Here is a 22,873-nt window from a genome sequence, read left to right on the forward strand (position 1 = left end):
CAACTCAGATCACAGTAAAAAAAAAAAAAAAAAAACTTGTAAAAGTGAAACAGAGAACTTGCCTCACTCCACTTTGAACAGAAAGTTAAAAGACAGCAGGAAAATGAAAATAATTAGACTAAGAAAAGAAAGACCAAAATTAAGTTAAAACAATGAGGTCAACACATAAAATCAATTCTAGGGTGTTTGAAAAAATAATGAAACTGTCAAAACTCACTTCAAAATAAATAAAGTATCATTAAACGTAGGCTATCTCTCTCTCTGTACACACACATACACACACACACACACACACACACACACACACATATATATATATATATATACTATATGAAAGCGATACACATAATTTTAAGGACTAAAACATGTGGTATTGATGGAAAAAATAATAAAATAAGTGAAAACAATACTAAAACAAGTGATGTAAAAATCAGATTTACGTTAAGGGAGATTTTGTCCCCCGCTAGAGATAACAAACCAGCTGGCTACACTGACATGCAAATTTTACTCACAAACATAAAGATACTTTAGAAGGAAAAATACTGTCTGAGATAAACAAGGAAAATAACTAAGGAATCACCCCCAAAGGCTGTTCATCCAATATAAATTGTTTTCAATCAAATCTTTCAAAGAACAAATAGTCCCCATGTTACATAAATGGTTCCTTAATGTAGGACTCACTTCATTTTATAGGTCAAAACTAGTAATTTTGCAAGGGCCATTAAAATTCCAGCACTGTTACATGTATGTACATGGATGCAAAAAATGTAATAAAAGCTTTAAAAATAGAAAACAACTAGACCAAACTCAAATATTTCACTGTGGAGGACAAATAGGGTCTCAAAAAAACAGCATGGTGGCCACTTAGGGAAACCCAAAGCACCTTCCAGCACAGGAAGGGAAACACAGTTTTCCTCCTTTAATCACTGGAATGTCAAAGTTATTTAGGAAAATTTGTTACTTTGTCTTCACTAAAATTCTTAAAAGCAGGTAAGGAGAGGGTTTTTATCCCTAAAATCAACATTGTACTTGTTTTTCCTGTAGCATTTCAGTTATTCCTTTTAAAAAATAGGAAACTTACAAGAAATTGTAAGAAACTTACAAGAAATTGTCATCTTTTCCAACTTAGGAATTTTGCCAAGAGCTATTTGAGAGAGAAAAGCAAGAAATAAAAATAACTGGGTGCAGTTAACTAAGCCATTGAATTTACTAGTAGGAGAATCCTCAGTTTCCTCAACTTTTAAATAAGGACAACAATTTTATCTCACAGGAACGAATAAGAGATTAAGATAGATTACTTGGCAAAGTGCTACTGAAGCTGTGATGGTCTATGTAGATAGAAAGGAGGCCAATGCACATATAAAATTTCAGTCATCCATCCATCCTGCTATCCACCCACCCACCCACCCATCCATCCATCCATTCATCCCCCTATTCATTCATGCAATTACCCATCTACCTATTCACATGCAACCAGCCATCAATGCAATACCCAACTCCCATCCATTCATGCAAACATCTATTAATCCTGTTTCAGGCCCTACACTGTGGGGGCACACACAGTGAGCAAGAGTGGCCAAGGTCCCTGTTTTCATGAAGCAGTCCAGTCCAGTTGAAGAATTGACATTTAACAAGAATGCCACCCAAACACACAACCCCAAACTTTAGTAAGTGCTATGAAAAACCAAAACCAAAACCAACCAACCAACCAACCAACTAACCAAAAAAACGGGACGGGAAACTCTGAGAGACATAAGAGTGTGTGACCAGGTTGTGGGTTAAGGAAGATTTTCCTGAGGGTGTTGTGCGAGGCTAAGGCTAGGATTCGTAGGGTGTCCCTGGGTTAAAGAACAATGTAGAGTGCTGAAGAGGCAGGCACACTTATTTCCTGGTTGGGAAGGGTCCACCTGCTGGTATAGCATTGGACAGTATTGTCTCTCCCGTGCTATTGGATATTTTGGGTAGCCCCCAATTCTTATAAATGCAGGCTTTCATCGTGTTTGTGATTATGTCCTAGAGATAACTTTCAGAAAAGAAATATCAAACTCAGAGCAGCTCACTGGGGGAGAAAAAACTTGTATAAGGTTTTATCATGTGATGCCAATTACTTTTACACACATGGGATCAATTTATAGTGGCAGGATCGTGATACTGGTGCGCCTATTGCTCCACGGCCCTGCCAAATGTCTTACTCAATGTTTCTATTTATTTTTGCTAGTTTAATAGAAGTGACAGTATTTTTAAGTTGTTTTAATCTGAGTTTCTGTAATTGCCAGTAAGGTTGTATATGCCATGCCATGATTTGCTGTCTGTGTCTTCTGATGTGTAAATTAACTGCTATGTTGCTTAACTTCTTAGCCAAAGGAATCTGCGAGCAATGCTACTGCCAAGGTGTAGATACGGCCTGGCTGCTTCTGAGTTCTAGGCATTTGGTGATAGTATTATGATATTCATCTAGTGTTAGGACAAGATGAATGCCTACTTGAAAGATGCCTACTTAAAAGATCCATTATTTGGAAACTAGAGAAAACAGAGGCAATACAGTTGTCTCCCCTTTCCATGGCAGATGTGTTTCAAGACCCCCAGTGGATGTCTAAAACTACTAAGAGTCTCAAATCCTGTATATTAATGTGTTTTTTCCCTACAACTTTTGATACAACTTTAATTTATAACTTAGGCACAGTAAGAGACTAACAATACAAACTTATAATAAAATGGAAGAATTATATCAAAATACTATGATAAACATTGTGTGAACGCTCTCGCTCTCTCTCAAAATATCTGAATTGCCAGCATCACTACTCTTGTGCTTTGGAATCCTATGAAGTAAAATAAGCTTTACTTGAACACAAGCACTCTGATATCCTGATAATTAATCTAATTACTGAGCCAGTTACTAATTAATTAACAGTCAGGTATCATATACAGCATGGATACATTGGTCAAGGCGTTGATTCACATCCCAAGTGGGATGGAGTGGGACAGTGTGAGACTTTATCACAATTCTCAGAATAATATACCATTTAAAGTGTATAAATTTATTTCTGGAATTTTCCTTTTAATATTTTTGAACCAAAGTTGACTACTGGCAACTAAAACTGTGGAAAGTGAAAAGCACAGATAACAAGGGACTACTGTAATGGGCTGAATTTCTCACAAGGCAAAAGAGAATTGATGGAAAGATGCCTGGAACAGTCCTGAATTTGCTTTCATGACTTTCAGAGGGCAGCTGAGGGCTTTCTCTTCCTCATAAAAGTTGGTGGTGAAAAGGCCAAGACATGGGGTTTCAGAGTCTGCTTCCCGGCATTGCCTCTTACCCACGGGAGCCTTGCTGGTTCACAGATTTAAATCTGGGAGTGCCAATTCCCACCTCTTCCACATGAAACAGTACCACTAGCTGTGAGTAGGATATAAGAAACCAAGATGGTGGCACTGGGTGTGGAAATACTCTTGAAAGCACAAAACTCGTGAATAATACCCTTTGTACCAAATATGAGGCCTTACTTAAGACGAGAGTGCCCCCCAGAGGCCTTAAGTGTCTCTCAGGAAAGGCTGGCAGCCCATGGCCATCAGACACACTCATGAGCGTGCGCTCAGCTGACTCGATTAGCAGCTTCCACAGGCTCCAGCAAAGGCAGAGAGGCCTCCTTTGCTGCTTCCCACCCCTTTGTGAGCATTCTGCAAATACAAATTCCAGATCCACTGGATCACTCAGATGAAGGGCCTTCTTCAGCACAGAAAGTGTGGCTGTGCTCAGGCACTGACACAGGGACACGAGTGGTGGCTTATCCAGAACTTTTCAGCTACATAAGCCAGAGCAAATCCAAAAACATAATAATAATAATAATAATTATAAATTCCCCTTTAACTTCAAGTTATTTGCCAGATTTGAAAGAGGAAATTAACAATTTCCCCACTGGGTTGTTTCAAAATTAATTTTGGCTCTCATTTATTTCCAACACTTAAAATGGCCCCAGCAAACCCTGCAGTGTGGACCTCTAACTGCTGAACGGGGATGGACACTGTGGTTATTCTAGGACCTGGTTAAGCCTTTCCTGGCATTTCTGCGCTTTCATGCTCCTCTCTGGGTGTAAAGCAATAAGCTATTTTTCATGGCAACAGAGAGAAACACTGACAGAATGTTCTCCACGAACACAGGCTGTCTTATTAGACATGCAGGCAAGAGTTGGCAGCTCTAAGAGGACCACTGGGCAGCCAGGGAAATGGCTTTGCCAGATCCAGCTTGGCTTTACTTTTGTTCTTTTAAAATACGATGGAGCAGACCAGACCGTGCAGTCTGGCTTCTGGAACCTGGTTACCCAAACACCAACAAAACCCAAGGAGCCAGACACTGGCCATGGGAAACCCTCTGTTGCCAACGGAGGTGGATTCTGGAAGCTTGAGAACCAGGCAGTGCAGGGCCTAGAACATGCAGTGGAGGGTCACTGTCACCAGACTAGCTGTGGCTTCCATAAAGGCAGCAACGATATTAAAAAATCCCCACTAGCCAGTGGGGGAGGCAGAGCACAAACACACAAAAAACAAAATGGCACAGAAGACGATCACCCTAAAATGTCACTGCATGGCACCCAATGACCTACTCACCAGCCCTGGAGGTAACCCATGTCACGAGAGTCCCCTGGTGGGATTATTATTTCAACAAGGTTATTGCCGTGGAAGCCAGTAAAGTCAAGGGAACTTTCAGGCCATGTATCATGTCAACAGAGCACTCTTCTTATGCCTACCATTAGTAATTAAATATTCCAAACCCCAAATGTCAGTTCAATCCCATGGGATATCTGGAAAGGCAGGAGAGCTTACCTCTGGCTCCTGAGTCATCGTTCCCTTCCAGACCTCTCCAGTCAACCAGCTCCCTCCTCTCCCCTGCCAGCAGCCCAGAGGGAATGTGCTATTGCAGGGTAGAGGTTGAGGGGCAGCCAGACACATCCACTCTAAGGCACTGGCCTTTGAAATTCACTTGAATCATAAAAATAACACCTGCTTTAGGGAAGCCCAAGGAATCCTTATGACTCAGGCTGTGCTGAAATTTCATTTCCTCTTCTGATTCGACCCAGAAAAGCCAAGGAGAAGAAAAGCAACATTGTCTTTTCTTTGTCTCTTCACTGGCAAATGCAACCATCACTTCCGTGCTCTTTGCCACCCTTGACACACATGGTGGGAGTCACCCTGCAGGACAGATCACAGGCTGAGATGCCGACTGTTTCTGCTTTTAACCTCGGGCTAAGAAAACCAAAACCACTGCTCTCAACCCTGGTGCATGTGGGAATCACCTGGGGAATTTTTTAAACTTCTGATGCTGGGTCCCATCTTCAATATATAGATTTAATCAGTGAAGGGTGTGGCCTGAACATTGAGCATTTAAAAACTCCCAGGCATTCTGATGTGTAGAAAAGTGAGAGTCACTGGTCTCCATGAAATCTGGGAAGTACATTTCAGAAATTGGAAAAGGGGGAACAGCTCTGGCTTCAGGAGATACAGGCTTTGGTCTGGGCATCAACCTTTTCTAGTATTTGTTATCCTTGAACAAGTCATGTAAATTTAATACCTCAATATTTTCATATGCAAAATACACTATATTCCCTGTGATTCTTACTGAGGTACAGAGAGGACCAAATATGATGATAAAGGGTTGTGAAAAATATCTGTTATAAAATAAAGGCAAGGGTTAGATGATCATTATTTCTTTTTGCATCATGAGGCTAATAATAATAGTAACCAGTGAACACTGATTAATATTGAGCATTTACTGTGTGCCAGGCCCTGTGCTCAATGGAGAGCTGCCCTCCACAGTGGGTAGAATTCTCTCTGCTTTATAGCTTGAGCAAACCAACCAAGACACAAAGGGATAACAAGGTGCAGAAAGTAGAATGCCAGTATTTTTAGAAACAAGGAAATTAGCAGGAATAAAGGAAGGGTAAAAAAGAAATAACAATAAATATATACAAAAAATAAGAGTGCTAGGTTATAGATCAATGGTAGAATGCTTGCCTAGTATGTGTAAGGTCCTGGGTTCCATTCTCAGCACCATTTAAAAAAAAGGTGGGAAGAATAAACCAATATGGCAGATCTCATACAAATGTGAAGTGAGTAGGGTCTTCTTTCAAAAGACACACACTCAGGGTAAAAACTGAACACAAAGGAAAAAAAAGAATATAAAAGTCAGAGAAATCTTCTTCGTTGACACAAAGAGAAAGAGGACAACATGGCCACGGGAAGAGTAGATTAACTTAGTTTGTAGTACAGAGGCACCAAGAGGACTAAAGTGTTATTTGATAAAATGAAAATAAATATCTGTAGGTGAAAAGTCACAAACCATGTGACTTTTGTGAAGCAGGCCTTATGTGAAGCAGGCCTTATAGAAACATAGAAGAATGAGAAAAAATTTAGTAGAAGTGGTGGAAAATATACATAAGAGTAGATGTATATGTATGTACATTTGAACATGTACAATTATGCATCCATATAAGTATAGATCACTATAACTGTATTTTAGATTCCGATAAAGCAGAAATAAGGGCTTGAATAATAATATGACCTATGAGCTACATTTAGAGAAAAAAAATAGAAACAAACAAATATTCAACTCAAGAAATCTGAAAAAGGAACTATAGCCAGGTTCCATATCCATGGTTTCTACATGTAGATTTAACTAATCATGGATCAAAATCATTTTAAAAAGACTGCATCTGTACCAAACATGTACAGACTTTTCTTCTTGTTATTATTCCTTAAATAATTAGAAATAACAGCTAGTTATATAGCATTTGCATTGTGTTATTATTCATATAGAGATGATTTAATGCATTCAGGAAGATGTGCATACACTGTGCAGAAATACTATGCCACCTCATAAAAGGGACTTGATCATATGTGGATCTGGGTATTGTGGGGGCTCCTGGAACTCAACTGTACAACAATAATAGGTGATGTCTGTCAATTAGGTAGGTCCTTGCCATGTGCTAGACATTGCTATTAGAATGCAACAAACAGTACCACATTTAATTGTCAAGAATCCTCTGAGACAGGTGCTTTTCCCCTTTTTCAGATGAAGAAAGCAAGACACACAGAGGGAGGAAGTATCAGACAGAGCCAGAGTAGCAAAGCCTGGATCCCATAATAGAAGAGGGAAGTCTAGTGCCAGGGTTTTGCTGTGACTTCACCATCAACAACCAAATACCCAAAGAGGACATATGAAGGGAGTTAGTCCAGATGAAGCTGAAATTAACGAAATACCAGATAAAACAAATCGTAAACATCAATAAAATTTTTCAAGTTCCTCAATAGGAACACTAAAATACATAATCATTGGCTGTTTAGATTAAGTTTTTTAGAGAAAAAGTAAAACAAACAAAACAAAACAAAAACAAAAAACAAACTTTACCATCATAAATGAAAAGAGAAATATAACTGCAAATCCAGAAAAAGAGTTACAGGGAAAATAAAAGCAGCGCCATAAGGGCAAATCAAAAATATAAAGGAAATAAATGATTTTCTACCAAAATTCCATCTCCTTAACTACATGTTAGGGAACTGATCAATGACTTTAAAAGAAGTCAGCAAACAAAGACTTGCTTTATCTAATTAACTTTAACATCAAAATTTCCTACAAAACATTTCCAGATCATAACAAAATAGAAAGTTCCCCAAATCATGTGAAATAAGCATGATCTTACATCAAATCGCATTAAAGCAATAACAATAAAAAACTGTAGATCAAGTCATCTTCAAATATGGATATAAAAACTGTCAAATGTATATATAAAGTGTCAGTAGCTGAAATCCAGTAGTTAAAAATAAAACAACTAGTGTTTATTACAGGAAATCAAGGTTAGATCAAAACTATCATCATCATTTATTAAATCAATAAAATAGAAAAACTATATGAATATATCAATAGTGATGAAAAGGGCATTTGACAAAATTCAACAACCTTCTTGCTATGGTTTGAATTTTAAAGGTCTCACAGGCTCACGTGTTAAAGGATTGGTGCCTAAGCCTTCTAGGAGGCAGCCTAGTAGGAGGAAGTTAGGTACCTGGGGCTTGCCCTTCCTTGAATGGGTATTGGGTCCGTTGCCCCTTTCTCTAGGTTTCCTGGCCACCATGACATAAGCAGCTTTGCTCCACTAGGTACTCCCAGCCACAATGCTTTGCCTCACTATAGGCCAAAGTGATAGGACCAGGTGAGTATGGACTAAAATCTCTGAAACCAGGAGCCCAAATAAACCTTTCCTTCTTTTAAGTTATTTATCTCAGGTATTTTGACACAATGACAGAAATCTGAGTAGTACACTTTCCTAATAAAGACTTTAAGCAAAAATGAAAGCACAGGAACTATCTAAACACAAGAATACACTTACCAAAAGCCTATGGAAACGGTAAATTGCTGACACTAAGACCTTTAAAATTAGAAACAAGATAGATACACCTGCTATCAACATGATTATTCAACTTTCTAAATTTCTAGTGATACACAGTAATACAGAGAATACAGTAAGTTACATAACTATTGAAAAAGAACAGACAAACTTGTTTTCAATTTGCAGTGACTTAATCATATACCTAAAAAATCTCAAGAAACTCTACTAAAAACCACCTGAATTAATAAGAGAAAATGATGACTGTCTAAAACATAAACAAAACAAAACAAAACAAAACAAAACCTCTTTTCCATCCGAACACCAGTAACATCAGGATGGAAAAGGAAATGGGAAATATATATCTCCCACTGAAATTGTGGAAAAAAAAACAATAAAAAAAGAGAGTTCCAAGATCTTTAGAAAGACAAAATAAAATCTCATTAAATGATGTAAAATCTGCATAAGCAGAGTGACCATGGGAATTGTACAAAATTGAACAAGTGTCTAGTCTAATAAGTAACTTAGAAAAAAACGTGAAAAACTTTCATTAACAGATTGTAAGAATTAAATAAAATGTCTATAATCAAAGTAGTGTGGTACTCACCAGAAAGAGAGGGAGCGGCCAGTGTACCACTACTTGCAAACCCAGAATGTATACAAATATATGTAGCAATGCTGATGATGACATTTCAATTTAAAGGGAAAGGGAAACCTGAGTTAAAAATATGCTGGACTTCTTAACAGCAAAGGAAATAATCAAGAACGTGAAGAGAGAGCCTACAGAATGGGAGAAAATTTTTGCCACCTGTACCTCAGATACAAGATTCATCTCCAGGATATATAAAGAACTCAAAAAACTCAACATAAAAAAACCCAAATAACCCAATCAATAAATGGGCTAAGGATCTGAATAGATACTTCACAGAAGAAGAAATACAAATGGTCAATAAATATGAAAAAAATGTTTAACATTACTAATAAATAGAGAAATGCAATTAAAACTACTCTAAGATTTCATGTCACTCCAGTCAGAAAGGCAATTATCAAGAATACAAGCAACAATAAACGTTGGCAAGGATGTGGGGGAAAAGGTACACTCATACATTGCTGGTGAGACTGCAAATTGGTGTAACCACTCTGCAAAGCAATATGGAGATTCCTCAGAAAACTTGGAATGGAACAACCATTTGACCCAGTTATCCCACTTCTTGGCATATACCAAGTGACAGTGATGCAGCCACATCAATGTTCATAGCAGCTCAGTTCATAATAGCCAAGCTATGGAACCAATGTAGGTGCCCCTCAACAGATGAATGGATAAAGAAAATGGAGTACATATATACATCCATAAAGAAGAACAAAATTATGGCATTTGCAGGTAAATGGATGGAATTGAACTGGAAACTATCAAGCTAAGTGAAATAAGCCAATCCCCAAAAAACCAAAGGCCAAAAGTTCTCTCTGATATGCAGATGCTGACTCACAATAGGCAGTGAAGGGGAGTAAGGAGTGGAGAGTTCACTGGATTGGACAGGGGAAGAGAGGGGAGATGGGAATGGAAAAGACAGTAGAATAAATCAGACATAACTCTTCCTGTGTTCATATATGAATACATGACCAATGTAACTCCACATCATGAACAACCATAAAAATGGGAAATTATCCTCCATGTATGCATAATCTAACAAAATACATTCTACTGTCATGTATAACTAAAAAGAATAAAAAAAATATGATGGAGGGCAACCCTTATAGAGTGCCCCCTCGCCTTGTGGGAGTTCTGTGTCTTTTCTTCTCATTTGAAAAAATCCTACTCTTTTATGCTCATAATTAATTAATTAAAATAATTAAAAAATTAAAACTATATTGGAATAACTGGCCATTCATCTCAAGAGAAAGACAGACATGAGAGCCCCTTCCCTCATACAACACATAATGATAAGAACCAGAAAAAATAAAGTTTAAAGGGTTAAAAAAACTGGGGGGATCCAAGACGGCGGGCCAGAGGGAGGCAGCATTCTGAGCGGCTCCTTGACCTGGGACTTAAGGAGTAAGAATACTGCTTTTCTGTGAGTGATATTCCTGCTCCCACGCAGGAATCCCAGCCACCATGCGGTGCAGGGCTCCAGGCCTCAGCATCAGAGTGGGTCTCCCAACCACCCCTAAACGCAGGACACTAAGGTGCTTGAGGAGGACCATCAGCATTGCACCCATGCAACTTTTGGCCACCCACTGAGCAGAAATCCAGGATGCTGCTCAAACGCAGGACCCCAGGCAACTACCCACACGCAGGATCTCCCGCCGCCACTTCCATGTGGACCCCCATCGACAACTGAAGGGCTCCCCCTGTCGCCTCCATCTTGGGATTCTGCAGCAGTGGAGATAATCCCCTACACGTGGTAACCTGCATGCACCTGGGAACATCACACAGGCTCTGAAGAAAGCCAGCAGCCACACACTGCACACCTCAGAGCTAGTCTCTGAACTCAGAGTCCACATCCAACACCATCACCCCACTCCCCCAACCCAATGCAATACCCCATCACTGAAAACAACTGCCTCCATCTCGGGTCACCTTCGTCAGCATATTTAGTGGGGGCAGCTCCCAGTTTGGAACTCTGGCTGGCCAGAGTTTCTAGCTCCTGTCTCTCCCCAGCAGCACTAACCCGGCACAGTGACTGCCTAACACGAAACAGCTCTCAGGGGGCAGGTGCACAGTGTGCCCGAAGTGCCCTTACTGCTTCCTAATAAGGGGCTGGAGAGAAAGGCCCCTTATTAGGGAGCAGTAAGGGAGAGAGTGAGTGTGATACAGTTTAGAGACTCACACAGAGACCAGGAACTGGGAGGTCTTCAAGTGACATAAGGAGATATGACGAGGCACTCACATCACATTAGTGGGCCCAAAAAGAGATCCTTGAGGTGCAGTCTCCCTCGGGAACCAGCAGGTACCATGCCCCACTTCCAGGTGCCCCCACCCAGGACCAACCCTCCACCCTGGTTACTATCACTATCCTGAGGGCAGAGATAATTATAGTGGCACTCCCTTTTCTCCACAGAAAATCTTAACTGGGCTTCTCCATGGCTGATTTTGAGGCTGTCATCCTCAAAAAACTCTTTTGCGGAGACTCCACAAAAGAGTTCAATGTAGATAAGCTTCCTATTTTTGTATTACCCTATTTTACTTGACTGCTGGCCTGGAAAAAATCAGCACTCCAGGTGCTGGACACCCCCTTACTAGTTTTTCACAAACATTTATCCAGTATAGTAGTTTGTAGAAATGTGCAAACAAGGCCTCTGGCCTTGAGCTGGGGCTTCACAGAGATGTCTACATTTTTAAGATAAGTTACCACCTGGGCACCATGGTAACAGCTGGCAGGGGGAGGAAAGAGAGGGGAGAAGAAGCTCTCCCCTTCTCAGGTGTTGTCCTTGAAGGGTTAACTTGCCCAAAACAGTGAAAGAAAAAGATGCTTTTATGTGAACTTCTGCAGACTGTGAACTTCTGAGCCCCTCCCCTTACATGCTCGGTATAAAATTCTGAAACTCCCTGAACTCGGGGTTCAGGGGATTGATTGATTACAGCAAAAGCTGTGCCTTCTGAACCTGGCTGCAGCCAAATAAAACCATTTCCTGCTACCTTTGGTGCCCTGTTTGTCTGTCCCTATGACAATACCAACTAACAACAGATGACCCCATCTATTGGATGAGAGGAGAAGCAGGAAAAAGACTGATCTCCAACCAAAACAATTCTTGTCTCTTCCTTTGAGATTTTTTTTTTCTTCTATTCCCTCTCTACTTTCCCGCCCTCACATCCCCAACATATGGGAAACCAAGTACTTTGCATGAATTAGGATATTGACGATTGGGATGACTGAATAGTATATTACAGTTGTATTATATATTCTTTTTTAATATTTATTTTTTAGTTGTAGTTGGACACAATACCTTTATTTTATTTATTTATTTTTATGTGGTGCTGAGGATTGAACACAGGGCCTCGAGTATACTAGGCAAGCACTCTACCACTGAGCCATAACCCCATATATATATTTTTTTCTTTTTTTCTCCAATTTTTACTATTGGAACATTTTTCATTTTTTAATATATATATGTGTTTTTTTAATGTACTCTACTGTCTTCCCACTTACTTATCTATCCAAAATTACTTCCTCTCTATTCTCCTGCTACTAACCTTCTTCTTTAGATTTCTCTTTCACAATTCCTAAGATATAATAACTCTATATCCTCACCTCCTACCTCCTCAGCATATCTTTCTACTTCACCCACAGTTCTTGTCCACCATCAAAACTGTTAACCCTTTTACAAACCTAGTGATTATATTGTAGATAATAATTGAATACACCATTGATCACCATTGTGACCAAACTGTAAATGTCTTAATCGCAACAATTTGTTTTTAGGTGGTATTTTGTTTATTTTGGGATCTTATAACATTATTCTTCCCCTCAAAGGAGAGGTATTGGAATCTTACAGGGGCATATAAGCCTATAGGGTAAAAACCTCAGATCCACAGAGCTAGAAAGGAAGACACACAATCAACATGAAAAGACAAGGGAAGAAACATTTCAAGATACCACATTATTGGAATCCATGGCAAGCCTTGCAGAGGAAATTACAGAGAAGGAGTTCAGGATGTACATAATTAAAATATTCTGTGAATTAAAGTATGATATATGAGAGAAATACAGATAGCAAAAGATCATTATGACAAAGAGCTACATAAACAAATAAGGAAGCAAAAGATTATTTTGGTAGGGAGATTGAGGTTCTAGAGAAAAACCAAGCAGAATTCCTTGAAATGAAACAAACAATAAACCAAATTAAAAGTTCAATTGAAAGCATCACCAACAGAGTAGACCAACTGGAAGACAGGACCTCAGACAATGAAGACAAAATATATAATCTTGAAAAGAATGCAGACCACACAGTGAAAATGTGAGCAGAACATTAAAAAAATATGGGATAGCATAAAAAGACCAAATTTAAGTGTTATTGGGATAGAGGAAGGCATAGAGTTCCAAACCATAGGAATGAGCAATCTATTTAATGAAATAATATCAGAAAAATTTCCAAACATGAAGAATGAATTGGAAAACCAAATTCAAGAGGCTTATAGGACACCAAATGTACAAAATCACAACAGATCCACACCAAGTCACATTATAATGAAAATGCCTAACATACAGAATAATGAGAGAATATAAAAAGCCACAAGAGAAAGGAATCAGATTACATATAGGGGAAATTAATTAGATTATGTGCAGATTTTTCAACCCAGACCCTAGAAAGCTAGAAGATCCTGAAACAACATATATTGAGTGTTGAAAGAAAATGGATGCCAACCAAGAATCTGGTATCCAGCAAAATTAAGCTTTAGAGTTGATGATGAAATAAAAACCCTCCATGATACACAAAAGTTAAAAGAATTTATAGCTAGAAAACCTGCACTACAGAACATCCTTGGCAAAATATTCCATAAATAGGAAATGAAAAACAATAATGAAAATCAGCAGAGGAAGGTATTAGCCTAAAGGGAAAAATTAATCAAAGGAAAAAACCTAGTCAAGTTAAATAACAAAAATAAACAAAAATGCTGGGAATACAAATCATGTCTCAATAATAACTCTGAATGTTAATGGTCTAAATTCACCAATCAAAAGACATAGCCTAGCTGATTAGATCAAAAACAAACAAACAAAAGACCCAACAATACAACAATATGCTGTCTTCAAGAGACCCATCTCATAGGAAAAGACATACGCAGACTGAAGGGGAAAGATTGGGAAAAATCATACCACTCATATAGACTTCGGAAGCAAGCAGGAGTTTCCATCCTCATAGCAAATAAAGTAGACTTTAAGCTAAAGTTAATCAAAAGAGCTAAAGAAGGACATTTCATACTGTTCAAGGGAACCATACATCAATAAGACATAACAATTATAAAGATATATGCCCCAAACAATGGAGCATCTATGTTCATCAAATAAACTCTTCTCAAGTTCAAGAGTTAAATTGACATAAGACAATAATTCTGGGTGACTTTAACACACTTCTTTAACCACTGGATAGATCTTTCAAACAAAAGCTGAACAAAGAAACTATAGAACTCAAAATACAATCAATAACTTAGACGTAACTGACATATATAGAATACTTCATCCAGAAATGAGCAAATACACATTCTTTTCAGCAGCACGTGGATCCTTCCCTAAAACAGACCATATATTATGCCACAAGGCAACTCTTAGCAAATATAAAAATGTAGAGATACTACCCTGCATTCTATCAGATCATAATAGAATGAAATTAGAAATCAATGATAAAATTAAAAAAACTACTCCAACACCTGGAGATTAAATAATATGCTTCTGGATAAACAATGTGTTGCAAAAGACATCAAGGAGGAAATGAAAAAATTCTTAGAGGTAAATGAGAATACTGATACTACATATCAAAATCTCTGGGTCACTATGAAGACAGTACTAAGAGGAAAGTTCATTGCATGGAGTTCATTCCTTAAAAAAAGAAAAAGTCAACAAATAAATGACCTAACACTACGTCTCAAAGCCCTAGAAAAAGAAGAACAAACCACCTACAAAAGCAGTAGAAGACAGAAAATAATTAAAATCAGAGCTGAAATCAATGAAATTGAAACAAAAGAAACAATTGAAAAAATTGACAAAACAAAAGTTGGTTCTTAAAAAAAATAAAATAAAATTGACAAACCCTTAGCCATGCTAACAAAGGGAAGGAGAGAGAAAACTCAATTTCTAGCGTCAAACGATTTGCCCAAATTCAATCAGGTGATATACACAATTTAAACAGATCAATTCCAAGTGATGAAATAGAAGATGCTATCAGAAGCCTACCAACCAAGAAAAGCCCAGGTGAACACACAGCCGAGTGCTACAAGACCTTTAAAGAAGAACAAATACCAATACTCTTCAATTTATTTCAGAAAATAGAAAAAGAGGGAGCACTTCCAAACTCATTCTATAAGGCCAATGTCACCCTGATTCCAAAAAAGGCAAAGACACATCAAAAAAAAAAAAAAAAAAAAAAAAAAAGAGAGAGAAAACTTCAGACCAATATCCTTAATGAACATACATGTAAAAATTCTCAATAAAATTCTGGCAAATAAAATACAAAAACATATCAAAAAAATAGTGCATCATGATCAAATGGGATTCATTCCAGGGATTCAAGGGTGGTTCAAAACAGAAAGCAATAAATATAATTCATCACATCAATAGACTTAAAGATAAGAATCATTTGATCATCTCAAGAGATGCAGAAAAATCATTTGACAAAACACAGCACCCATACATGTTCAAAACACTAGAAAAACTATAGACAACAGGAACATATCTCAACATTGTAAAAGCTATCTATGCTAAGCCCCAGGCCAACATCATTCTAAATAGAGAGAAATTGAAAGCATTCCCTCTAAATACCAGAACAAGACAGGGATGCCCTGTTTCACCACTTCTATTTAAAATAGTTCTTGAAACATTGGCCAGAGCAACTAGACAGACGAAAGAAATTAAAAGGATACACATAGGAAAACAAGAACTCAAATTGGCACTATTTGCCGACAATATATTCTATACCTAGAAGACTCTAAAAGTTCCACCAGAAAACTTCTAGAACTAGTAAATGAATTCAGCAAAGTAGCAGGATATATCAACACCCATATATCAAAGACATTTCTGTATATCAGTGATAAATCCTCAGAAATGGAAATGAGGATTACAATAGCCTCAAAAAAAAAATACTTGGGAATCAACCTAACAAAGAGATGAAAGACCTCTACAATGAAAACTATAGAATGCTAAAGAAAGAAATTTAAAAAGACCTTAGAAGATGGAAAGATCTCCTTTGTTCTTGGATAGGCAGAATTAATATTGTGAGAGCGACCATACCACCAAAAGCACTATTCAGATTTAATGCAATTCTAATCAAAAGGCATTCCTCATAGAACTAGAAAAAGCAGTCATGTAATCCATCTGGAAAAATAAGAAAACCAGAATAGCTAAAGAAATCCTTAGCAAGAAGAGTGAAGCAGGTAGCATCACTATACCAGACCTTAAACTATACTACAGAGCAATAGTAACAAAATGGCATGGTATTGGCACCAAAAAAGACTGGTACAGAATAGAGGACACAGAGACTAACCCACATAATTATTTTATATTAGACAAAGGCACCAAAAACATATAGTGGAGAAAAGATAGCCTCTTCAACAAATGGTGCTGGCAAAACTGGAAATCAATATGTAACAAAATGAGAATAAAGCCCTATCTCTCACCCTGCACAAAACTCAACTTAAAGTGGATCAAGGACCTGGGAATTAAACCAGAGACCCTGCATCTAACAGAAAAAAAAGTAGGCCCAAATTTCCATCATGTTGGATTAGGCCCCGACTTCCTCAATAAGACTCCTGTAGCCCAAGAATTAAAATCAAGAGTCAATAAATGAGATGGATTCAAACTAAAAAGCTTCTTCTCAGCAAAAGAAACAATTAGTGGGGTGAATAGAGAGCCTACAGCTTGGGAGAAAATTTTTATCATTCATACATCAGACAGAGCACTAATCTCTAGGGTATATAAAGAACTCAAAAAGCTAAACACCAAAAACCCAATAACCCAATAAATAAATGGGCCAAGGAACTGAACAGACACTTCTCAGAAGATAATATACAATCAATCAACAAATATATGAAAAAAATGTTCAACATCTCTAGCAATTAGAGAAATGTAAGTCAAATTACTCTAAGATTTCATCTCATCCTGGTCAGAATGGCAGCTGTTAAGAATACAAACAACAATAAGTGTTGGCGAGAATGTGGGGGAAAAGGCACACTCATACACTGCTGGTGAGGCTGCAAATTGGTGCAGCCAATATGAAAAGCAGTATGGATATTCCTTGGAAAACTGGGAATGGAACCAGCTATCCCTCTCCTCAGTCTATACACAAAGAACTTAAAAACATCATACTACAGGGACACAGCCACATCAATGTTTATACCAGCACAATTCACAATAGCTAAACTTGGAACCAACTTAGATGCCCTTCAGTAGATGAATGGATAAAGAAAATGTGGTATATATACACAATGGAATTATTACTCAGCAATAAAAGAGAACAAAATCATGGCATTTGCAGGTAAATGGATGGAGTTGGAGAATATAATGCTAAGTGAAGTTAGCCAATCCCAAAAAACCAAATGTTGAATGTTTTCTCTGATATAAGGAGGCTGATTCATAGTGGGGTAGGGAGGGAGAGCATGGGAGGAATAGATGAACTAGATAGGGCAGAGGGGTGGGAGGGGAGGGGAGGGGAGGAGGCATGGTGGTAAAAAAAGATTGTGGAATGAGATGGACAACATTACCCTAAGTACATGTATGAAGACACGAATTGGTGTGAATATACTTTGTACACAACCAGAGATATGAAAAATTGTGTTCTATATGTGTAATATGAATTGTAATGCATTCTGCTGTCATACACAACAAATTAGAATAAAAAATTTAAAAATGTGAAAAACATGAGTGAATAAAAGTATCATAAATTCTTTAGGAAAGTGTTTATATAAAAGTGGCAGGGATATACCCTTTCTATCCAATCTGGATGCCATAAAGAATAGAAACATATTTCATCATATATTCTTAAATCTTTGTTATCAAAAAGATAACAGACAAAAGAAAACTAATAGTCTGGGAAACATATTGGCAACATATAGGATCTACAAAGGCTTAGAATCCCTAATATATGAAAGACTTTCCAAAGTGGAATGAAAGAGATAAAGATATTTGGAAAAACAATCAACAAACTTTAATGGGCAGCCCACAAAATCACAAAGAGCGTATGGACATTTGAAAAAATATTCAATGGGTATTAATAATTGAAACACTTAATAGATATCATTTTACCTATCAGGTTGATAGGAAGGAAAAGGCTCTGGGATATCAAATGCTGGCCAAGGAATGGGGATAGAGAGTCCCAGATGTTGCTGGTCAAAGTGTGGCTGACCACCATGTGTTTGAGGCGGTGATTCCAAAGCAGTCCATTTTTATAACTCTGATCATAAGCAAATATACCCTAGTAAATCAGGCTACATACTGCAAGGCCCAAACCAGGAATACTCCAAATGTGAACCCACAAATGAAGGGCTGAGGCCACTAAGCTACACTGACTCTACAAATCTAAGGCACGTGTTTAAAAGAACAGGTTTGCAGCCACCTTGACTGATCCAGAATGAGTCTGTGAAAGAGTAGTAAGTTTTAAGGAGTCAAGTTGAAGATACATAATGCAATGTCATTTTTGTTTTAACACAGAAAACTAACGAAGCCCTAGAAAGGTTTATAACTGCTTTTATAGCTTTGCAAAGGGAAAGATGTGACGAGATCCTAACCAGGTTGCTAAATCATTTACTTCAAAGAGGGAAGGACTGTAATTTTTATGACTTCTCTCCTCTGCTTTCACTTGTTACAACACATGTAACTTAATTTCAGAATTTAATAAAGGAAATTTAAAAACCAGTAAAAAAATTATGGCCCATTTAACCAATTTTGGGAAAATGCCCAAAGAAGGCCTTGAGAAAGCAGTACGTGAAACCCTGATTTGGGATCCCCCTGCACAGGCAGTGAGTACTCACAGATTTTCCTGGACGACTGCTGGGCAAGTCACTGGCTTCGATGAAATACTTCCTGAGGAGATGTTTGCTGGGGTCAGGGCTGTCCAGTAGGATGTAGGAACAGAAGAAAGCCCCGTGTCTCAGCAGGAATATGGCAATGTCTTCATTCCCTAAGGGGACAAAGCAGAAGGCAAAGGGCATTCCCGCGTGGACCGCGCCACTGTTGTCCAAGATGGCCAATTCCACAGCGCGGGGTGGGAGCTGAGCAGCTCTTATCCTGGGTGAGCTTCTCTATGACGTCCCCAGATGCACTGAGTTCCTGGCACTGAGAGGATTTCTGTGAGACTCTGCCCTTTGGAGAGTCATACAAGTCATACAATGTCACCCTCATACAAGGGTGACATTTGGCACAGTTAGTCCCCATCACTGAAATTCCCTGACCAGGGAGAGTGAAGGTAGGAGGAGGGAGGGAGGGAGGGTGCAGACAGTTTGAAAAAGAAACAGAACAGGGAGTTGTCTCCACAGAGGTGCCGTCAGAGTCAGGGATGGGGGTGAAGCCATAGTCCCACATCTGGAAAAGGGACAGTTTTCAGGGCGGGACCCACCTGACTTGATGGCTGCGTAGAGGGGCAAGCGGACGATGACAGGGAACTCATTCTTCCTCACCGCGTAGCTCTCTGGGTCGGCCCCGTGGGTCAGCACCAGGAGCTTCACCACCCCCAGGTGCCCCCGCTGGCAAGCCAGGGCTAGCATCCAGTTCAGCAGCCGCTGGTGGCTGCAGGGACCTGGTGAGAGATGACAGGACTGAGGGAAAATGGCACTGGAGGGTACTGGTTGCTCACACTTGACAGCTAATATAATTGAGCTGTTCTGTTTCTAGTTGAAAGTTGCTTCTGTTGGGTGGACAGTGTTTTCTAGAATTGTCCATCTGAGTTGTATGTGACGTTTCCCCACATCATTCATTATACTTCTACCTGCTGGTCAAATAATGCCAAGTGAAGAAAAGCAGGATTCACAATGACACAGTATATTTGGAAATTAAGAATAGAATAAACTTCTCCAGCATTGTGATATTCTCTCTGGGTAGTAGGATTCTGAACTTTACCTGGACCCTTGACCTCATCCCCGTCTTGACTTTGCTCCTACAGTAGCATAACAAACAGGAATCAAGCTCTGGAGACAGGCAGTTTAGGGTTAAACTATTTTAGGCATGTCATTTTGAACAAATTCCTTAACCTCTCTGCCTCAGTTCACACAGAAGTAAAATGGGTATAATAACACTCATTGTCTAAAGCTTAATATGAGAATTATATAGCATAACGTACACAGAGTGCCTGAATCGGTAAATCTAATTCACTATGTTACGTTATCACATTATTAGAGTACTAACAATGCTCTGCTCTTTCAAATTTTCTGCAATGAGTAATAATTTTCTTAAAAAAGCTTTGACAAAAGAAGTTAGGTCTAATTCTGCAGGCTAAATGATTTAGAATTACTCCCTGAAAGAACCGCCTACTTAATTCCAGGATGAAATAACTGTAGCACATTGAAGAACAGGGACAGTGTGGGCTGAAGAATGACAACATCTTCATGTTCAAAATAGCACAGTATCTTCTGGACCAAGTTGCCATGGAGAAATGACCTCATCTTCTGAAACTCCCCAGCAGCATCATGACATTTTCTCTTTCAGAAGTGTAAGGTTCTTAAAGATCAAAGTGTCCCCAGGCATGGAGAGGGCAACCTTCCCCTCCATGATAGGACATTGACCAGCAAATGGAGAGGAGGATGGCAGGAATTGGAATTCATCCCATAAGGCATCTGGCATAGTGTTTGGGCTGTTGGTGGTGCTAACTGAATGTCCCTTCTTCTGTTGCTAACAAGAATAAATGATTCAAGGCATATTATCAGAAAACAAGTGCTCCTTAATCTATTTACTGAAGGGATATCTAAGTAAGACAAATACAGTAAGTGTGATGCTAACACCTTTTGAGATGTAGGTGTGTCAATCTCAGGTGGCAGGTGCTATATTTCAAAACTACCATTTTAAGGTGAGGAAACCAAAGCTCAGAGAGGTTGGGAATTTGTTGAAGGTCCTGGAGTTGGTAAAAGGGCAGAGTTGAGACTTCAATTCTGCTTTGTAAAAAAACAGAGTGTTCTATTAACCACATAAACCCCCTACTTGTATTCTCTGAGTCCTAAATTCCACACTCAGAGAACACCCCATTTTGGTCTCTACCCTTCCTCCTCCCTGATGGCTAGCAACCAGAAACTACATCATGATATGCTTCAAAGGACACTCTCTTCACCCCACCCCTCAAACTCCTTTGCCTCTAGCTACCTCTTATCTTGGGTCCTACTTAGCTCCTGACCATGGCTGCCTTCTTCCTCTAGCTTGGGAATTCCCACAAAGCACACAGAGCCTTCTTCCTTTCTATCTCAATATCCTCTGCTTGGCCAGGAGCTATTAAAGGACTAGAATAACTTAAAAAGAAAATCTCCATGGCTCTGAATTTCAAAGGGTGCTCAGTACTTGGCAAATATTCAATAAATATGAGCTGTAAGATTAAGTGGTGGAGTCAGTTGGTATAGATTCTTTGGGGCTAGAACAGGGTCCATCCTGGGAATTCCTTAAGAGAGAGCCATCTTTTGGCTCCTATAGGGTGCCAAGGCTCCTGTTTTAACCTATAGCGGTAGTGATGCCAGCCCAAACTTGTCCATAATTACTGAGCCAATGTCACCATAGAAATTATAGGAGACCAGGACACCCTGAGTTTACCAGAGGGAGAATCACAAATGCAAAACAGCATGGTACATCCATACAATGGAATATTATTCAGTCACTGAAGGAGCTATGAAGTTATGAAAAGACGGAGGAAACGTAGGTGCATATTACAAGGTCAAAGAAACCGATCTGAAAAGGCTGTCTACTGATGATTCCAATCACATGACACTCTAGAAAAGGCAAACCTATGGGGACAGTAAAAAGATGAGTGGTAGATGCCCATAATCCCAGTAGTTTGGGAGGCTGAGGCAGGAGGAGTGCAAGTTCAAAGCCAGCCTCAATAACTTAGTGAGGTCCTAAGCAACTTAATGAGACTCTGTCTCAATAAAATATATAAAAAAAGGCTGGGGATGTGGCTCCCTGGGTTCAATCCCTGGTACCAAAAAATAAAAATTAAAAAATAAAATAAAATAAAATAAACCAGTGGTTTTCAAGGGTTGGGGGGAAGGGGGAGAAAGAAACAAATGAAGAACAGGATATTTGGGGCTGTGAAACTATTCTATATGATAAAGTAATGATGGAGAGATGTCATTACATATTTGTAAAAACTCATAGCCTATGAATAAACCCTAGTGTTAGCTATAGACTTTAATAATAATTTTTTTTATTTTTTAAAATTTTAATTTGTTATATATGATAGCAGAATGCATTATAACTCATATTACACATATAGAGTACAATTTTTCATATCTGGTTGTACACAAAGTAGAGTCACACCATTCGTGTCTTCATACATTTACTTAGGGTAATGATGTCCATCTCATTCTACCAACTTTCCTACCCCCATGTCCCCTGCTTCTCTCTCCCCCACCTTTGCCCTATCTAGAGTTCATCTAATCCTCCCATTCTCCCCCCCCACCACATTATAAATTAGCATCCTTAAATCTGAGAAAACATTTGTTTTTTTTGGGGGGATTGGCTAACTTCACTTAGCATTATATTCTCCAACTCCATCCATTTACCTGCAAATGCCATGATTTCATTCTCTTTTAAAGCTGAATAATATTCCATTGTATGTATGTACCATATTTTCTTTATCCATTCATTTACTGAAGGGCA

General features: G+C 38.7%; 1 protein-coding gene across 2 annotated transcripts in view; it reads right to left on the reverse strand.

Annotated features, from left to right (window-relative positions):
* Lrrk1 (leucine rich repeat kinase 1) overlaps positions 1-22,873 on the reverse strand; it is a 162,207-nt gene that overhangs the window by 63,628 nt on the left and 75,706 nt on the right. For both annotated transcript variants that reach the window (XM_046435941.2, XM_046435951.2), the window contains 2 exons: positions 19,638-19,817; positions 19,054-19,202 (listed from right to left, as the gene is read on the reverse strand). In XM_046435941.2, coding sequence (XP_046291897.1) covers positions 19,054-19,202; positions 19,638-19,817 — 329 coding nt within the window. The remainder of the gene's footprint in view (positions 1-19,053; positions 19,203-19,637; positions 19,818-22,873) is intronic.

The sequence above is a fragment of the Marmota monax genome, unplaced genomic scaffold, assembly GCF_021218885.2.
Source record: "Marmota monax isolate L192 unplaced genomic scaffold, Marmota_monax_Labrador192_F-V1.1 WCK01_AAM20220418_F8-fsc00005, whole genome shotgun sequence".
Lineage (NCBI taxonomy): Eukaryota > Metazoa > Chordata > Mammalia > Rodentia > Sciuridae > Marmota > Marmota monax.